Source organism: Xylocopa sonorina, chromosome 1, assembly GCF_050948175.1.
Source record: "Xylocopa sonorina isolate GNS202 chromosome 1, iyXylSono1_principal, whole genome shotgun sequence".
Classification (NCBI taxonomy): Eukaryota; Metazoa; Arthropoda; class Insecta; order Hymenoptera; family Apidae; genus Xylocopa; species Xylocopa sonorina.
The window spans coordinates 7166356-7187111 of NC_135193.1; the positions used below are offsets into that span (position 1 = coordinate 7166356).

General features: G+C 42.2%; 1 protein-coding gene across 4 annotated transcripts in view; it reads left to right on the plus strand.

The window, feature by feature from the left end:
- The window catches only part of Dh31-r (Diuretic hormone 31 Receptor), an 84883-nt gene that overhangs the window by 10710 nt on the left and 53417 nt on the right, over nucleotides 1-20756 (plus strand). For 3 of the 4 annotated variants that reach the window (XM_076910903.1, XM_076910895.1, XM_076910921.1), the window contains exons 2-4: nucleotides 5531-5596; nucleotides 19246-19315; nucleotides 20374-20491. In XM_076910903.1, coding sequence (XP_076767018.1) covers nucleotides 20374-20491 — 118 coding nt within the window. In that variant the 5' untranslated portion in view covers nucleotides 5531-5596; nucleotides 19246-19315. Of the gene's footprint in view, nucleotides 1-5530; nucleotides 5597-18765; nucleotides 18826-19245; nucleotides 19316-20373; nucleotides 20492-20756 lie in introns of those variants that run through there. The other variant, XM_076910911.1, reaches the window with a different exon arrangement.

A 20756-nucleotide genomic window follows, 5' to 3' on the forward strand; every position in this document is an offset into this window, starting at 1 on the left:
ACGAACCAAAGTATTATTTTAACAAACACGTCACTTTTCTTTTTTTTCGATTATTCGATCTTTCAATTTGTTATACACTAATAGAAGCGTGTGTTCATTTTTATATATTTTCAAAACTGATGCACAGAGCCTTGCCTTATATACCGGGTGACCGACAGTCGTTGGTAGAGAATTTAGATTTTGAACGTGCACGCGATAATTGTTATCATTATTGCACGCCTGGTCGACAATTTTTTAAAGTCGTACCTCCTGAAAATAAAGTCGCGAACTTAATTTTATCTTTGAAAGACGAGTCCACGCGGTTTTCCAACAATGGTTACCGAACGCCCACTACGTGTATTTCCCGTTGACCATAAAGCTGAAACTTTCCGCATCGGTACCATCCATCTTGGCCTTATCTGCGTGGCGTCCATGCCTCGAAAGATACGTAAACTCCTTTCTGCACGAACCTGTACGTCTGAGTAACATAAAAAATTCTACGATACCAGCGGCTCCTCGATATCAAAGGCGATGGACTGGCAACGTGGTCGTAAAGAGTTCGATCGATGCCAAGGGTTCTTTTCGCAATTTGAAGAAACTCCCGTGACGCGATTGGTCTTCAAAGTCAAGCGTGACGCGTCTTTTTTATCATCGCAGTCTTCGTTACAAAATAAAGAAAATATTGAATCGAAGAGCCATCGAACCACTTAGGATTTTTTCGAATGCTTCGTCCCAAGCTCGCCTCTAATATGAACGGATATGGAATCATTTTCCTAGTTAAATGGTGTCGCATGTTCGACGTGTCGACACGACTCGTTACACTGTATTAGGTACATGGAACTCATTACATAGACGGCTAATTCATTAGTCGAAGCGAACGATACGTTTGCGGCGCATACTTGTCCGTGCGATTGATTTTCCGTGTACATACAAGTGCGCGTACGTGTATTTTTCTGTTTAATTAGAGCGATAGGTTGAGATGAGTCTTACTAATGGGACAGAATAATTGGTGTTTGATTAAGGCAGACAGAAATTGGCAATATTCACGGGGAAATTAATCAGTAGGATCATGATATGCACGTTGCGCGTATGAAAGGGAATTGATGAATAGTTAATTGGTTATATTAAAGTATTATTGGACGGGATGAAAGTTTTCTGCGAGAGATTAAAAGTATGAACGAAATTACTTAGAGAGAATTTCTGAAATATCTGTGCATATCCTTTATATATTAGTTTATTAGAGTAAAATTCTTTTTATCCAAAGTAATCGCGCGAGGAAACAATGTTTTACTTAAACGGCTTGGAAAATACTATTGGAGCCTCAATTTTCTCGGATCTCTGGATTTGACGAGCTTTATTCGGAGCTGAAAAAAAGGAGGATATTAAAGCCAGCGATGTGAAGTCCGTTAAATCTCAACATTTTCTTACAGAAGGAAGAATTCGCATTCACCGTTAAACAGCTTTTATTTCTGAATGCTTCCACTACAGTCGATTCGTTGCCATAATTACGAACTTTAACAGCGGTTGCTTACGTTTCTCATTATACGCGTAATAAAGTAATAAAAGACGGATTCTTTCAGTCTTCCATTTTTTATCGCAGTTGGAGTTATTCTCTTTTGCCACGTCCTCCTTTGACAGATAGCCTCTTCGATCTGGCCTCATGAATTTTCAACGAATGTTGGAACGAATACGCGTTCTTCGCTCATTATCGTTTTTTAGCTGTTGAACTTTTTTCACTACGGCTGGAAAGAAAATAGGGGGAAGGTGGTAACGCTTTTCGCTGATTTATTGCGAATTTACATGTAAGCTTTCGGACGTGGCATAATTTATCATAGCCTTCCCCGCCGGCCGAAAGCTGGATTTCACCTAGATTTTAATGCTACCTTCGAACACCGTTCTGCGGAAATTCGAATCATTGCTTCATTCCATACTATAACTTGCATTCGAAACTTTCCCAATGGGTCCTGTTATTGCCTCGTTTCGTGCAAAATTACGGTTACGCTTAAAGAGCGAACAACGATCGTGTATTAATTTTTTACTCTTACATTCTTTACGTACTCTGTCCAGTCTTTTTAATTAGCCAAGGCTGCTTTTACGTGGAGAAAGAATCGGTGGTTCGATCATCAAGTACGGTTCATTTGACGAACAAATTGGAAGATATAATTAGACCGTCAAATACAGTTGAAGGAAATTAGTTTTCGACTTCCGAAAGCCGCCAATTGCAGGCTATCAAGCTTATAAGCTTGCGCGCTTCATATCGGTTCGACTTCTTGGCACAGCTGTAGTCATAAATCTATTTTAACGTGTATCCTGCGGACGTTTATTGATGAAACACATTCGCGAGCTTTTTCCAGCCTTCATTCAACTTTTCATTAACTCTCATTCCTACGGTATTGTTTGGAATACATCGCAGTTCTCTTTATCATCCAACAGTTCGATCTTCTTCGCTTCCTTTTTTATATGTTCTCCAGAAACACTCATATCAAATGAGATATCAAACGATATAACACGTACCAATTACGTGCAACAATGCAATGTTTCAAGCTCGAAATTAACAGAGTGAAGAAACTTTAACAGCAACATATAACAACTTCCATTTTGTAATCCCCAAAGTTATGCATTCGAATATTCGAAATATTCGATATTCAAATTACGTGATCGCAAAATTTCCATATTCCAAATCTGAGATTAGCCACAGTTGCAGTTACGTCGAACAATTGACGTTAATACGCGTCGAAAAATGGAGGAAAGCGTAAGACGAGGGTTAATTCGTATCGTTCGGTGCACCCATCGGGTGCCAGGGTAGGCGTCGAGGGGTGGGTCCGAGGCGAGCTACCAAGCGCTCGCGTCGATGGAAAATCGTTGTTACGTACGAGCTTGCTCGACGGCACGGTCGTTACGGGTGCAACATTGGAAAAAATATTTAGCCGAACAACGCTGGTAGCTCGTGTCAGTTCAGCCGTTGTGACGGATGATGGTTCGGTTCGGCGTTGGAAAGTTGCGGTCGGTGGTTAACTTGTCGGAAGTTGGCGTGGCGCCAAAACGCTTCTGCCGGCGTTGGTTCCACGTTAAATCGAAGATCGCTCGGTGTTCGTGGAAACGATGTTGTAGGAAACGTGGCTATCTATCTTCCTGGGAAATATTCGGGAGTAACCAGTGTTCTCAATGGTCTTGGAGAGATTCTCGGTTTCGGAAGACAAGCACTGGGGCGGCGAACGGATCCCCGCTTTAGTTCTTCGAAAATTGTGTCAGGCTTGCTTTACATGCGTAGCTTTTCAGGAACTCTTCGTGGGTCTTCGTATAATTTTCCATTCAGAGGTTTATTACGCATATACAGTGGCATGGGAAAAAGTATGCCAGGCATCGCAACTTTTTATTCCTTTGATTGACACTTTTTTTAGTTTGGCGTCCAGTTTGTAACATTTCGTGTCGGACTAACAAAACGTTGTCATCTGGTCGGGACGCCTTTGTCAAAATTGTCTCTAAAACTCCGGAAAAGAATCGCAGCATTTTCTGATCTTGTCTAAAACGCAAAACCATGCTGACCCTTCAAGTATTTAGAAACAGGAGGAGTTTAAACATGATTAAACCAAAAGTATTGCTTACGTAAGGTCAGGTCTTTTTGGACGTTGTAAAATTTTATCCAGCACTGTACTGTTGCCTTCCTGGTGGATAACAATTGAGACTATCTCGTAGACACTCGACCGCGAAAATGGTGAACGTTATGCGAGAGTTGGAGTGGCCAGCTCGAGAGAGCGTTTAACTATGCCGAGACCGCGAAAGCGGCTCCACCCTATGCAAAGCTGGACGCGGAATTGTACGGGAACGTTTTATTAAGAACTCAGAGATTTCCCTGGATGGTCGGGTGATCTTAATGGGTTCGAAATTAAATGGATCGCGCGCGAAATAAATGCTGAGCGCCGGTGCGCGGCGTAATAATAAATTTGGTCTCGATAATTCGTTCTCGAATTGGTTTTCTCGTAGGCCGGAATGGGGTTCCGCGAAACGGCCACGATCAACACAATTAATTAATTAACTTCACGGACTGGTATACCAACGGTGAATACAGCCGAAAGGAGTAGAATAATGGTAATTATCGGAATAATTCTCTACGGTCCAATTTGCCAGAATCGAAGATGCACTCTCGTTGATAATGTTTACGTCGAGAGTACGCCGATAATAATTCCGGTTGTTTTTAAAGGAAATTGTGTAGCCTGGGTTTTTTTAATCGAGATAAACTCGTATCGTTGGAACTCACGTGGAAACGGTAACGACACACCAGGCACGGAAATATCATCTCGAGAGCAGGGAAAATTGGAACAGCTCTCTTCTCGAAGCGCGTCGTAAAATTTAAAGAAATATCGAACATGTATCTCGAAATAAATCGTCCCGGTCTCAAGAGGTGGCTTACGTGACGTGCTTCATTTTTTAAAATCCTCCCTGCCGAATCATCTTAACGGACATTCTCGTCCGCTACAAATTCCGGGACTTACGTTTCATTTTATCGGAACCTTCTCGCCGTATTTTCTATTCAATAGATGCTTCTTATACTTTTCTATAAATGACATTCCCTTCGAATTTTACATATTTTTGTACTCCAAGCTTCTTCGAAACAAAGCCTGATTAAAAAGCTTGCGTTACTCGTTTTGTAGTTAGATTGTAAGGCGTGTGTTCCAGAGAGAAATATTCATTGGCACCGTTCCTTGACACGCCTGTTGCAATTTACCGACGCGCTTTGCCGGTTCAGGAAGCCAACGGGACGATGAAAATTAAAAGGTACAAGGCAATTTGGTGGGATGCTCGAAAGTTTGATTAAGTTTCAAACCACTCGTCCGACTTGGATAGCTCTGGCTGGCGCTAGTGTTACACGTATACTTGCGTGTATTAAGGTTAATGCCAGTAATAACATCGGCAGTAATCGTGGAAAGGCGAGCGTGTATTTTCATAACAACGACGGTTACGAGAGGGATTAACGCGGATTTAGGAATGAAAGGGCGATATTGTTAATCGGGACGTGACCATTTTTGGAATCGAGTAGTCAGCGTGAAGAACCGTGGTTCGTGTTCCCGCGATACTTGGAGCGGTTTACTTGCCGCTTGCACCAAGTTTCAGCGATTAATAAGATTAACACGGTGTAACAATGGTATTAATAACTGTGGCGGTCGGATAGTTTAGAATTAAACGGTAGCTAGATGTAAGGAACTTGGTGTCGGGAAATTTATGGGGAAAGTTGAGGGAAGAACGTTGAATGCTGTGATAGTACAATGTACAGGACGAGGCAATAAACCTCTTGCCTTAAAAATTACCTTGAAAAGTTTTCGAACCATCGAGACAAGCGAAAAACCGTTTACGATTGAAAGTTACTTGGGTGTTGTTTCAATGGTGCGATGGTCTTCTCTTGTACTAACATTTTTCTCAATTGTCGATCTATTGACAATTCGAAAAGAGAGAAAGGCACTCTAAGCACTTTACTTTTCTCTAAAGCATAAAAATATATCTCTCTTCCTCCTGTATTCACCGTCATAACCTTTTTTATTTCGCTTTATTACAGATCCTGCCATAATTCGAGGACCGTTTCCGCTTCCTGACGATGGTTAATATGGACACGCAGACCGAAGTGAGTCGATACTTCTAACATTCTAATGACAATTTTGACAACAGATTCAAGTTATTTCCTATGAAAGTCAGTTTATTAACGATTTTGCGATCGTGTCAGAGGATCGAATCTAAATTACGCTAGTCGCAGTTAGCGTCTAGAACGTTGACATTACGTATTAGTCGGTGGCGAAACGGAATGCGCAAATGTCGGCTCGTAAATCAACTAAATCGCGGATTATACCAAACAGCTGTTATATTAACGCATTCTGCGTTAATCGCGCGGCAGGAATTCAGGTGCAATAGTTTTCGAGCTTGGAACGTGGATGGGATTCTCCAGCGGACATGCAAGATGTTTAGGATGATGAGTTCAAATATTTATTTATGAGAAATCCCTGAGAATGTCGATACAATTTCAGTATTAGATTCTGGACATTCCTTGCTCTTATCTCGCGAAAGTTTATCATCACATTTTATAAAAACAAAGGTACAATAATACGGAGGGTGTCGAAGTGGCTACAACTTTAACGAGAAACTAAATTGGAAGGACCGAAGTTTGATCGAGTTTCCAAGCAGTTCTCTTCGATTTTGTTGCCTTTTGTTCAAGGAAAATGGTAGGTTGTCGTAGAAAAAATAATACCGGTGAAACGACACGGGGTTAGTGGATTGAAAGGAGCAAGAACTGAGAGATAGATCGCCGGTGAAGGCTAAAATGTGTGGAAAGTTGAAAAATAAGGAAGAAACGATGAGGATAATGGAACGTTGAGTCGTTAGACCCGGCTTATTTCAATTCATTTAATCCCCGTGGAAGCTGAAAATCTGATCTGCATAAGTGAAACGGATGACAGTGGCTACGGTGATACACGTAATAAAGATACATAATCGCGTTCAACCGCGTGCCGTTCCTTTTACGCGGGCCGCGAGAAATGTTTCGAGCACGATTAAAAATAGAGAAGCGTAATTGAAGAATAAACGCCGAGGTAAATAACGGGCTGGTTTTGAATAAAAAATGATGCGTCGCTTCGTTAAGACCGGCCATTATTCTGGCACACTTTACGCGTTCTCCATTTAGAAATTTCAAGGCGAACAGAATTCTAAAAAAACGATTCGAGTTCCCCTCAGAGGGGGAACAAGAATATTGAAAAATATGCTGTAATTTTCGTCCGCTTAGTTTACGTTCTTCGTGTCTTTAGAATTCTATTAGCATCCGAATACAAACATTACTTATCGCCAACTATTTCGTTCCAAGAAATGTCAACGTTTGTTTCGGTTTTCACGGATTTTTTTTTTTCGAACGCTAACGGTCGTAATTGGATGGATTGGTTTGATTAAACGGAGAGTTACATCAACGGATCGATTTGATAGAAATATAATGGATCGCGCGTAATTGAAAAAAATAGCGGCTGCGATACCGACGAGAAGCGATTCGTTCCAATGGCGCAGTAATTGAACGATACTTGGTCGATTTATCGAATGTTCGTTAAGATGAAAGTTTCTATAAGTACTTGTACATTATCGGCAACCTCCTGCAGTTGGTCGCGAATTAGATTCGCATAGGGGCATGGTTTTCGCGAGGCGTTAAATCATGCGGAGTAATTAACACAATTCGCAAAGATACAGGGTTCGAGATATATCGTTATTGGAACAGTGCTCGGCCATTCCGTTCGCAGCTTTTATGTTAGAATTAAACAGGTCGTGGTAAATTCGTTTCGCGATCGTAAATGTCTACTACTTCGTGAGTTATAATGTGAAAAAGTACCGCGGGATCCAATCGTTTGAAACATCGAACGCTATAAATCTTTGAAAAAAAGAAAAGAAGGGACAAGATATACAAGTATTTTGCACAGAAAAAATGTTGAGAATTAAAAGTAGTAATTTTTGAAATGTGAAAAAATGTGTCTAGTCAATTACAGCGATTAGATTATGGCTAAACTTGTTACCGAAGAAATTTTCAAGCACTAAACGTAACTAGCTTAAACGAACTAGCAGTATCACTAGCGATAAAGAGTACTCGATATGCTAATTTTTATAATGCATCAAAGTTAAATGCGATAATGAAAAGAATTAATGGAACAACCGTGTCTCGCGAATATTAATAAGCGAACTAATTTTCGTTCGTGATCCTCAGCCATGAATTTAAGTATGAATACAGGCTGTTCCGCTATCATTCTCGAGTCGCTCTCGCATCTTTCATTCTTTATCTTCCTCCTCAGTCGTTCGCGTTCCGTGACACGATACTTGAGGATATTACGTACGCTCTGATCGCGTTATAACAATCTTATGAATGTTTAACAGGCGTGTTTCACTTTTGTTCTCTTGTTTCGATAAACCGTGCATAATGGCCCGGGATAAGGGATAGATCAAACGAGTGGATAAAAAACATGAGCGAACGCGGCGCAGATTTGCCGCGCCACTTTTATTTACCATTTCGTACCAAACGGTATCATTTGATTTTCACTCCGATCAAAATATTTCCGATATCACGTTTCGCTACTTTTTCCTTTCTATTTATCAAAGGTACACTTTCGTTTCAGTACGATGGACATTGAATAAATTCGATTCATCAACTTTTCCATTTCGATATTTCGTTTTTACGGAGTTCGTATTGAATTGGCGATAATCAACGATATTATTAACCAGAGTTCGCGACTAATCACCGGAGTTCTCAAAAGTGGAGCGCAAATTTTATAAATAATTTCACGAAAATTGGGAAACCCATATGGTTGACCAAGTCGACGGTGATTGGCGTTGCAATTAACGAGATCCATCGATCCTTTGTGCGTCCCATTAATGACGCTGCTGGACGAAGTATGGCCAGTTCGCTTTGCAGATGACGAACCCTGTCAGAAATGTCCGTGTCGTGTTGAACATGATTCCTCATTAAGAGTAGATGCATCTGATGGATGGAAATCCATGCATAATTGCATCGTGCTAAGCCAACGTGAGTTTCTAGCAGCCGGAAGTGGGCTTGTTCAAAATTTCACTTTTATCGTTATTTCATTCACCACTGGTCTCGGTATAGCCGCAATCTTTTTACAGCTTTTTTTTGTTACCAACGAATTCGAAAAGCTTCCATTCCGTTAGCGCGATAATTGGGACTGGAAGCGCCCCAGCAATGAAATATCGTTTCTATTTTCACGTTATGGGTCGAAGACATTTACAAGAATTGACTTTTATCGTGGCCAGCACCGTTCTCCCCTTCGATACGTGTTTCATCAGTCTTAATAGAGTTCGAGATACGTTCGTTGCCGCGAGAAGGGTATAAAGCATTTTATTTCCGTTGCTATAAGCTGGACGAGGAGGAATAAAATCATCGATAAAACTATTTCTGGGGGTTTTACCAATGTGCTCATAAACATCCATATGTGACAGAGATATTTATTTCGAGGCGGAATTATGATCGCTCTCTGTGATTGACGAGGGCGATACCATATTTTTAGTAACACTGGTCGCTAGTTCTTGATCGATTCACGGATGATTCTACGGCTTAGACATCGTAAATTTCAAAATTGTATACCACGGCGATGATTCGAGCTAAATAATAGTACGATAGCGATTCGATTTGTAGCCAGTAGAATGGTGGTGGCCAGCCCATGCTCTTATTCAGGTCTAAGAATCCTGCCATTCGACTTGAAACGATGACTCGAGAGTTGATCTTAGCCACGAACGACGGCTCTGAAGTCATAAAGTTTGAGAACCAACAATCTGCTCCTATTCTGGGTGAGACCACAATTTACAAAGTGGTCAGAGTGGAGGTTTCATGACTGCAACACGGTTAGGAGGAAGTCGTAAAGGTTCCGGATGGTCAGAAGCTATTCTCTAGGTTTCGGCTCGGATTCGGTTATCGATTGCCAGCTGCTGCCGTCGTATTTATGCAAAAATGTTTTACATCCTTTTCGCTTCGTTATTCTTTTATTAGCCTTTATTAAATCGATGTAATCCATGGCTACATGTTTTCATTGTAAACTGCGTCCAGCCATTTGTACGTGTCGATTTTAACGAGCGCGTATCGTATTGTTCGTGCGTCTAATTATTTTGATTCAATTAAAAAGTTTTAAAATATAGTTAGAAATTCTGTTTGATCGAATTTATAAGTTTGCGCCACGGTTATTGATCACGGCAGAAGTAAATTACAAATCGAAACATTGTTCGCAAACAATGGAAATACGTTTGATATCGCCGGAGAAACTTTCGTCGAACTTTCCAAATAAAAATCGAAGAACTCTTATATCTTCCAATTTATTTCTGGTAAGAGAGGGAAAACGAAGTTACTTTCTTCTGAATATTAAGAGGACCGGCACAGGTAGGATAAGAGAACTTCTTGCGAGCTCTCCTATCGCGATCTTCAATTTTTTCATCTCCAGTCTTCTATAAAGGAAATTAGACGGGGCTTCGTTGCGTTTTCGGTACCATAGGAGGTACGTGCATGTACCAATAGGCTAAATTCTACTTTCCATTAAAACTTTGTCATCCTCGAATGAAAGTCGTGTTATATTGATAATTTTATTTCTAAATGCGAAACAGGAGCGGCCAGTAGACCACCTTCAGCTATTCCGTGATGCTCCAGAATATCGTTGACGTCAATGGTTCTGTACTTCGTGTCAAGAGTGATTCGTCGATCTATTAATAAGGCGCGTCGCTTCGAACCTCGTGTACGGTGATGTCGATTTTTCATTTTCATTTTCGCACAGATTACAGTCGCGATAGCTTGCTTAATGATCCTACGAATATTATCGCACCTAATGCGGTGCGTAATTTTTTTTCATGACTGATAGGTATTATGTAAAATATTTTTATTATAGATCGTAGGTACGATCGTAACTTTCAAGTATCTCGTGCCGATAACTTTTCTTATTTTGTTGGACGTCGAGCAATCTTTCACTCCGAAGATTCTCGCGTAGAATCTCGATCGACCTCGTAGAACCAATGTCCACGAAATAATCTACTGAACGCGACGGATTTCGTCCACCTGTGACACGAGTCTCACCGATAATAGTATCCTCATCCCTCGCGGACGAATCGATCTCGAACAAGTGGATTCTTTCTACCGCGAATTTCTATTTTTCGATAATGGCAATCGCCTGTCCATCTTGGTCGCCTTTCAGTGAAACTGGAGTTTCATGGTCAGACGGATATCGGCGGATAGTAAGTCCAACGCCGCGTTCCTCCGCTTTGACGCAAGAGTTACTTCTATGTGGGCTCGTTTCACGGTTCTACGGGTTTTATTGTTCTCGACCCTTGAAATTTTCTCCGTATGCGACAAATTTCAAATAGGGCGCGCGTTAGTGGAATTTCCACTAATAAAGGAAACGTACGAATGTAATATTTGACGACCGTTCGCGCAGAGTAGAATTTATCGAACCGAATATCTGAGGGCGTAGGATAAAGGCGTTTGATAACGTTCAATCAATGAAAGAAAGAAATTCAGAGGGGCTCGGTGAACAGGAGAGGAAGATTAAATTCCGGTAGATTGGAAATCCTAAGGAAGTCGTGAAAACGCCGTCCTGACTTCGATGGTTACATCCGACAGTTACATTAGAAGCAATGAAAATAATTATTAAATCCTATCGAAACCTTGCTCGTCCCTTATAAATCGGTAAATCCCACCGAGACACTTAGGAATAGTCAATCTTTGTCGTAAAATTTATTTCTCGCGTGAAAGTGGACTTTCACCGGTGAATGAAAACTGTTTGGATCAGGACGATGGCTGGGTGAGAGAGGACTATTTATAATTATTTAGTCTAGAGCGATAGAGGTGCGAAAGAAGAGTGTTTGGACCAAGTGCGTGAGATTACGCTATAAACGAAGGGAGGAACGACCGTCGAAGAATCTTGGCAACGGGTCTTGAAACAATTAGAATGCCCAAGTCGAATTCGAAAAAGATGGGAAACGCGCGAACGTTAGACCATGAATGTTCACCACGTCGGACATTTCTAATTATCTTGTTCATACGTGAAACTTGACGAAGAAGAACACGTGTCACTTACGCGTAACACTATTTTTTGTATAACTCGCAAATAATACTTAGCTAATGACACAGATATGACAACTGCATAGATAAAAACTGCAACGGAGCTGTTAGTCTCGTTAAATATGCAAGAGAAGAGCAGAAGGCGGAACGTAGTCGAGCATATACATGTACAGATACACCTTTTAACAAGTAGTAGAATAGAGGAAGGACAGAATTGCAGCAGTCAGCACGAGCAGAGAACGTAAGACGCAATATTTCCACGGTGAAGTCTCGTAAAAGGAAACTAAGGGTTTAAAGGAGGTGCGAGACTTGTACGTGCCTCCTCGTAAACCGTCGTCTCACCTCGGAGTCCTCTTCGTTTCCCAGTTCTCGCGCCTTACCACGGGAAATCTAACGAGAGCACCTAATCCTCGAACTCTACGCTAATAACCAATTCTACCTGACTTTGAGCGAAACGTTGGGCCACCGTGTCGGGAAACTTTCGCGGTTCTAGAACTATAAAATGTACATTCTTTTGTTAACCGCGCGATGGATCCTTTTTGTCCTCCGTCCCTCCTCCATCGCTTTGTAGAAGAGAATAGTTAGGTGGCTGAGAGTGATTAACCGAGCTGATTGTAAAACGCATCTCAAGAAAAAAAGAGAAAACGATGATCCCTGTTTCAAAAGACTATTTCAAAAAAAAAAGGGACAATTGTACGGTGCATTGTTTCGCGATAGTATAGTACGGTGCATTCATTTTCTTTCTCCATACCATCGAAATAGAAATTACATCGCTCGTGAATAAAATTTGTGCGAGCCATGGGGATGCCTTCGGAATAAACATCCTTTTTTTTCATTTCCATTTGAACTCGGCGCTAGATTCGAGATTTATCGAAGCGTGAATGTAATCTCGACATCGATTAATCATAATCTCGTCGGTAATATTTGTTCGTGTGTCCTGTCGCTAGTTTCAAGTTGTCATTTCCATCGCGATTTTCCATGACGCAAATGAGCATCAAAAACGAGCCGCGATATTCCCACTGATAGCTGCATACGTAGATAAGGCTGTTTTAGTATAATTTTGCGATACAATTGACGCATCAATCTTCGACACGTACGAATGTACGACCTATGTATACTTACGTTTCATTTTCCCCAATACTGGTATTCCTATGAATACGAAATTTACCGAAACGATCCACGCTTTTTCATTTTCCGCGATCCATCTTCGTAACGAGCTTCCGCTCCGCGAATTACATCTGTCTTCATAAAATTCCAGAAGCATTCACCGGAAACACCGGGATATAATCGGAAGCGCGCTTTCGTATTACCAGAACAAAGTGGATAGGCGAGGGCATAAGCGCGGTGTACGGTGTTTCTTTGTGGCGAAAAGTTACGGGGAGGAAAATTGATTCTGTCAGCGGCGTGACGAGCTTTAAATTTTTCTCGTCTCCTCGCCGTGGCCGCGGACGAATTTATGAACTCCTTTTTCCTCCCTCGACAGATATCTGGCACGTTTCAAATAAAATGATAACTCTTGGCACGCCCGTTTCGTTCGTAACCATAAATTCTGTCAGTCAGGAAGGGTCTACACGCGCGCTCTTGTATTTCCGATATTAAAAAACGAAACAGGACCAAAAGGGGTGGTGGTAGCGTTCACCGACGACCCTTTGAACGCTACACACGCTTCGTGTACGCAGTATGGTTCTTTGTCAGAAAATACTTTTACGATATTTTACATCAATCGAGTAATAAATTCTACGTTTGCGATTTTTTTTTTGAACTGCCGCCTTTTTAGCTGCAACCGATATTCGTCTTTTCTCGCGACCTATTCGCGTCGACAGCCACGACGCGAAGCGAGGCTAGACTGTATTTCACACGAGAATCAACCTCGCAGAATAGAGACTATTAACTGATTGGTACAATTCGAAGGATAAAAATAGTTAGTTTCCAAGGGCCGCCGCGATCACCGCTCTTTACGGACGTTAATTTAATCACGATTGTGATCTCATCGTGTGGCTTCTTCCATCAAGCGCGTCGAAAGGGGAAGTCGTCTTCTTTGTTCCCTCGTCAACACCTTTCGTTCTCGTTAACAACGTTTAGCCCGTAACAAATGATAGTCCCAAGCGAAGGGAAGAACCAAGTAACTCGCTCCAGCACCTGCGACGCTGAAGCTTTCAGATAATTCTGTTTGGATGTTTTAACATCCTCTGACCTACTTTATGGAACAACGAGATTTTCTTCTTCATTTTTTTTTTTCGTTATTTCACATATTCGAGGACCTCGTCGAGCATTTGTTCTGGACGCTTACGTGAACGCACGCGTTCTTCTTAGGACAGTTTGGACGTGTTTTCACTTCAATGTGGGACATTTCAATGTAAAGAGCAGCCACATCGATCCTGTCTTTAGAACGAAGATCCCAATGAATATGCATTGTCGCATTCAAGTTTTTGCCACGAGTCGTGTACACATAGCCAGTAAGTATTGTTCTAGAGTAACGTACCGGGTGTCCCAGACAGAGTTCAATTGATCCTTTAAAGACCAGGGATTTGTAAATTCGTGCCTTACAAAATCGTTGTAAAACCATTTGAAAAAATCACCAGTGAAAGAGATATTTAAAGAACAAATCCCTTCGATCTCTAACTCTTTCTTGGTTAAACTGTTCTCTCTGCTGGCTCGAGCGAGGAACTTTCAATTTGTTTTTCGACTCGGTTGTTCGAGCAGCTAACAAGATCACGTGAGATTTACTTTCCTCGAAGGTAGCGGGTGATAGCGGGGAATGAAGTTTCTGTGTAGAGAAAAAAGAGCTGTCATTTGGTCACGGTTATGGGAAATGAGTAAAGTTTCTCGGGGAGCTTGAGTTGCTGGGTGCTGAGTTTAAGTCCGCAAAAAAGAAGGATAGAGTATATTGTTGCGTCTATGGCATAATTAAATGATATTTGATTGTTTTATTCTATACTTGCATTATTATTACTGCTGCTTTCTTCGATGTTTATAGAATACGCGCATGTATGGATCCTTAATTTTTAGAAAAATTTATAAAAAGCTCAAGGAAGTCCTTGGCGCGCGGTTCTAAGCGTTTTACGTACGTCAAGAAAATATCTTGCGAAGCTTTTATCCCATCACTTCCGTCGACATCGACATTCCGTTCGATCGAATGAACGTCGTACGCGACGCACTGTCGAGCCGCGCTAATGATCCACTGCGAGTCGAGACAGACATGTTCAAAAACTTCGTATCTTTCAATCCTGTAGCCACGGGGCTTTTTGTAATCCGTAGTTGCGTCACTCCGTGCTTTATTCCGTGAGGTTTAATTCTTATTTACGATCTTGCCTCTCCGGTTCGAGCTACGACATCGTCCGACGTGGACTTTGTTGGACTTGGGAAAAATTCTATTTTATACTCGTCTAGATATTTATTTAAAATATCATTCCCGGGTAATTGTTGAGAACGAGAGCATTATCCGAGGAAACGGTGCAACGAAGTACCAGTTTTGTGAATCGTGACTGTCTTCTGAGACACTGTACGGCGAAAGTGTACAAAGCGAAGACATTCTGAATAGACTGGCAAGTAAGGCTGGGAAACTTTGTAGTACAATGAAGACAGTACCTATCCTGAACTCTGGGAACGTACTAATTTTAGTGTTCCATATAAGAGGAGAATTAGTATCGCTCGCGATCGTTTTAACGTCGCTGGGCGCACTTGACGAGCGATACACGGAAGGCCTTCGAACGTTTTAATTATATCTGAGATATAGATTGGCATACTGTACGCACGCAAATGCGTAATCATATTTCATATCGTATACGCGCGTACGCGCAGTTTCGAAACGCATGGAATGCCTTGATCAAGTTCCGAGAATAAGCGACGAAGTTTAATTTTGCGCACGGTATCCTTTTAATTAAAGCGGAAGGGTTTTCCACGATAGGGACTATGAAATTGAAGATACCATAGGAATTAAACTGGCAGAGCGTGGGGGACAACTATCTTATCTACCGAAGTATTCAAAATTCTTTTAGTCAATTATACCGCGACACCCGGCCACCCACCGTGTGCTCTAGAAAAGTGGAAAAACTAATTAAGCCGCTGTTTGAACCGTCTATCGGCCGCCATTGATTCACGCTGCGGTCTAGTGCACGGGGTGTGCCAGAAAGTAAAGTACCACGTATTTTGAAAAAGAATTTAATCACTGCCAACCTCAGCTTAATTGGCTTAATTGACAACTTTCGAATATCTCGCAGAAATGTTTCTTTATTGAGACATATTCGGTTCCGATATAAAATTATCTAATAATTACGATCGGTATTTATTTTATATTTTAAGTAGCAGCTGAATAAAATTCAAACGTAACGAGACGAACAGCATGGAAAGAGCGAATGTCTGTTGATCTTAGCTGATTTTCGCATTCCCTGGACATATTAACGTTCCATCGAAACCTCTTTTGGGTAACTCATCATCGATCCACATCAATCTTCAGGTTACCTCCACGATCGACCACCGTGAGGTTTCTAGCGAGCCTTGACGAGTAGTCCGGAAGTGGTTGAGATGTTAGAGAGAGGGTGCGTGGCTTTTAACCCAAAGGTGGAATCTCTCTTAACAGGGCGCATACCTCTCACATATAGCGAACGACGCGTTCCTCTTTCGCCTGCTCGTTCTTTGATCCTTTGATTCTGTGATCCACTTCGCGGGCATTGTTTGTCATGTAAATCGACAGCGCACGCGTTATTCACCGTTGTTAGTATTAATATTAATAAACCGTGGGGATTCGAAGCGCAAGTAGGCGAAGCACGCGATAGAGGAGTCGCGGGTTCCGTGTGCAATGCAAATTGCAGTTTGTCAGGGGTAAACATGGAACGTACGCGTTCGACGCGCGTTGCATTATTAGCTTTTCAAGACGGAAAGCCAGGCAAATGGTGATTATTTAAAGCTCTCTCGTACGTCTGATCTTGGCATCTTGATTCACGTCGCCATTACTATCCGTAGCGAGAAACGTTCCGGATTAAAGTGGAATCGCTTCGGAGGTTATTCCGATGTTACGTTAGCTTTCTTTATACGTAGCTGTGTAAACGTTCGTTTTTCTAGATTCTAAGGAAAGGAACGATGAGAGTGAAATTGTAGGGGAAAATGTCCGTTTGCGATTCCATTGAAATCCGCAATTCCGTAAGGGTAAAGGCAATTTATACTTGGCGCCTGTACGCGCTTGCTTGGTTCTGCAGTGGTGCGCGTATACGTTTGTATGGTTGCCTTCAAAAACAGCCAGGAGCCAATTGCACTCGGGATAGAGTGCATCGCGACGGAACAGGGTGCTCGAACATACGGGAAAATCGCAACAGGTTGTACGCGGCATCTGTTGCTTCCCGATTCGGTTACAGAAAAATTGGAACGGCTACTACCGGTGATTGTAGGTTACGGGAATTCTAGAAACAGAGAAACACAGCGAGAGAGGAAGAGACCGAATGGCGAACAAGTTTCAATGATCCTCGAAGTAGAACTTTCTCTTCGGGAATATCTTTTTACTTGATCTTCCGTGTTTTAATGTTTTTTTTTCCAATTTCAATGCATTGAAAGAATGACCAATTTCCCCTTTTTTCTCGACACTTCGCTTCGAATTATACAGTCTCTAGTAAATCGTAACGACTAAAGCTGAATCAATTGGTATAATTTCGCAATTAGGAGGGAATACATTGGAATCTATCAACAGAACTCGCTTCGTTCGCTTCGCGTTTCAGTGATAACATCAAAATGCAGTCATTGAAAAAACAATCGTACACGCTGGCGTCAGGGATTAAACGACTCACCTGATAATTGAGTTGTTTAACCTACGTCAACAATGACAGCTTGTTCAAGCTTATCAGTGTTTCCCTGAGAATGATCGCGGATAAGCGGAAGATTGTAAATCAATGTACACGAATAATATCATACCTCTTCTAATGTCGATCAATTTCAAATCTGCAAACACTCGATATCTCTTTTCACCTAGAGTATCTCTAAACGTCTATCATCTCTAAATATCCAAATATTCGTGGCTCCCTACGTTCTCCTGTTTTATTTTTTTTTTCTCTTCAAACATTTCGATAGCCACGATTCCGAATCGTCTCGAACCGTATTACTCGAGCTTCCCGTACCGCGATCCTAATTGCACGCCCGATTCGCAGCCATCGGAGCGTCGTATCGGCAGATTCAGCAGCGATGACATCGATACTGAGGAAAACAGAGCGGCAGTCGATAATGGGTTAGGTCGGCTGGCGCGCTTTTACGGGAAATCGGAAATCAGATGAAACCGGACGCCCGATACGGCCGCCGCGGCGGATTTCAACCCGCGTACGGTGTACGTAGACGAGCGTTCGCGTAAATGACGTTCGCGTGACACGTCGATGGCTCGGCATCGATTACGCAGTTCTGTTCGTCGGACGGGAAGAATCGACCGCCGCCGCGCGAACCCGCGGGAGCCGTTGCCCTCGTTAATTACGCGCGGTCCCTGTAATTTTACTTTTCCATTCGGGACGAGCCGTGGCGAAGATCGTGTCATCGACTGTTAACGGTTACTTACCTGTATCGATCGCGTCGCGAACGGGTATCGCTCGAATATCTACTTCCGTCGCGAACCGAGCAATCGGAGCACGCCTCCAGAAGTTTTCCAGGTTCCACGATCGCTCGGTTGATTCCATTTATCCGGCTATTTGGCCAGCATCTAATCGCACGGTCAATTTGTACGCGTCGGCGATTTCAATCTACCGAGCTTGCCACGGGGCGTCTGTAACGCGTTTATCTGCCGTGGTTGTCGACTGAAACGTAGAAATATTTATGCACGTGGTACCACGTACGGTGCGTGGTACTGGAGACCGTTCACTCAGATGTTTCACACGACCGATCTACGCAGTTGTTATTACACAGTAGACGAAAGTTCATTCAAGACTACACAGTAATGCTCGCAAGAATGACTGGTCATCGATGGACCGTTTCAATGAAATTCACCTCGCCGGTTACATAATGCTATTTCAATTAATATTCGCAGAGAATTCAACGACTCTATTTTTGTATCTAGTTTCCTATGTGTTTCTTTTTTATATCGGCAGTTCAAACTAGAGTCACACGATGATAAAGTTGTATAATTTTTTTTTTTTGTATGCAAATTTTAATGTACGAAACAGTGACGAAGCAACTATGTAATTGGCATTCGGTTTTAATTCAGTGTATTAGTAACGCGCTAGCGTATCGACGTTGCATTGCCGGCATAATGAGAAAATTGGAACGCATGTGGCGCACAAGTGCGAAAATAAAACCTGTGGTGTGCTCGCAAGGTGAGCTTCCAAAACTCTTCAACTTTTCTGTAACTCGTATACTACGACGACAGGCCTTAAAACTTTCTTTTCATCGGTAATTTTTCTAATCGAGCGACATAGAGCGTACGCACTGGTTTTAACCGTTCGGTTAATTTAACCGAGAGTTATCGAGTACAATGTTTCACTTAAAGGAACGGCGAGACGTTCAAAGTAATTAGTGAGATCGCTCGGTAATTGAATTTCACTTGGATCTGGCCAGCAGATTACCGAGTTTCTGCTCGTCTCGGAGAGGGATCAGAAGCTCGTTAGAAATTCCTAGATTCTCGTTCTGTTAACGGCGGGGCCAAGATAAAGAGCGACAATGAATATCGATTTTCGATTAAAACCGCCCGTCTTGTCAACAGTTTGTTAACTTTTCCGTTCTGTTTCTCTTTTTAGTTTCAATTCCTTCGGGCGAGCGCTTTACGCTCACGAGACATTTAAGCGATTCAACTCTGCGGACAAAAGGGTAATTAATTTTCAATGATTTTATTCGTGTCTCGCTTCAACGTTGCTTCTCTCTCATCGCTTTCCTATTGACCAGAATAAAAGTTCATCCCTCTTTGTTCGTTACTAATGCCGTTTGATCGATTCCGTCCCGTGTCCACTAACATCAATTCTCTGCTTGTAATCACGGCTTTAAAAAGTGTCCCCAACATGTTATATTTAACGCGCGTATAAATTTTCATTCGAACCGGGATATTTATTCCCCCGTGAAATAATCGGGAAATAATTGCTCGCGTTGATGGCACAAAAATGAAACGAACACTGCGCTCGTGTCCGTAACGCGGAAACGGGTCGCGGTAAATCTAGTAGAACTGATGGACAGACGTGATTTCTTCGCGGAATCGAGACCGGTTGCGTTGCAAAACGTTACTTATTGTTTCCCGTCCCGCCATTCCAATGGACGCAATAACTCGCCCTCCATTGAAGTTATTACAGCCCCCTGCGCCGGTTGGAACGGTCTCTATTCATAAATCGTGGATACCGTCCACGGTTGAGGTCTGCGGGTTCGCAGCAATCCTGCCAGCCAGGGTTTATGCAAAATTTAATTATTGCCGTGCCAAGTATGACGGATCCGCTGTAAAACGTTTAAAGAGCACCCTCTTCGAGGTGCTCCGTGATCGTATCGATGTCGAAATAATGAAACTTGATCCGGGTTTTAATTAAAAAACTTTTTATTTACCAAGATCGAACGCACAGTTTCCACGGTAATACAATAGATTCGACGGTACTTTGAACATCGCGCGTAAGAGGATCTAATACGATCTTCGTATGAAGTCATCCTGACAGCCTATTTATAGCAACGTTCTTAGACTTTGACTTCTAATAGTTTTGTTTAGCGAGTAAACAGCTATTAAAACCAATATCAGTCGCGCGTAGATGTGCATGCCATTGATAGTTCGCGAGAAACGCGGATACGAGACTGATACGACGCGCAAATTGCGATCATTCTCGCGATAGATATTGGTTGGAACGAATGGCCGGCAATGGGGAACGAATGATTTAAAGATGATTTCGTTGTAGATGCCTGGGAACACGACAGCGGGCAGCACCCTTCTGGACGACGAGCTTCGTCGTATTCTAATGGAGAGGGAGCAGGAGTGCTTGCGGTTGCAGGCGATAAATTTCACCCCGCCACCAGGTACGATTCGAATGTCCTTAATGCATACAAATTTAATCAATCCTCGGAACGTTTACCCTCGGGAATTTTATTATGTAGGAACGGCATGCAATCAGATTTCCTCGCTAGATAAACCACGGAAATTATGGGGGCAATTCGGGTATAGTACTTTATAATAAATACTGTATAAATACTTGGCGCGCATGTTTCGCCAAGGAATAGGATATATGTGTTCCATATATATCGAAACTTGTTGCGTGTGGAAGTACGGTAATCCTGAGGAACA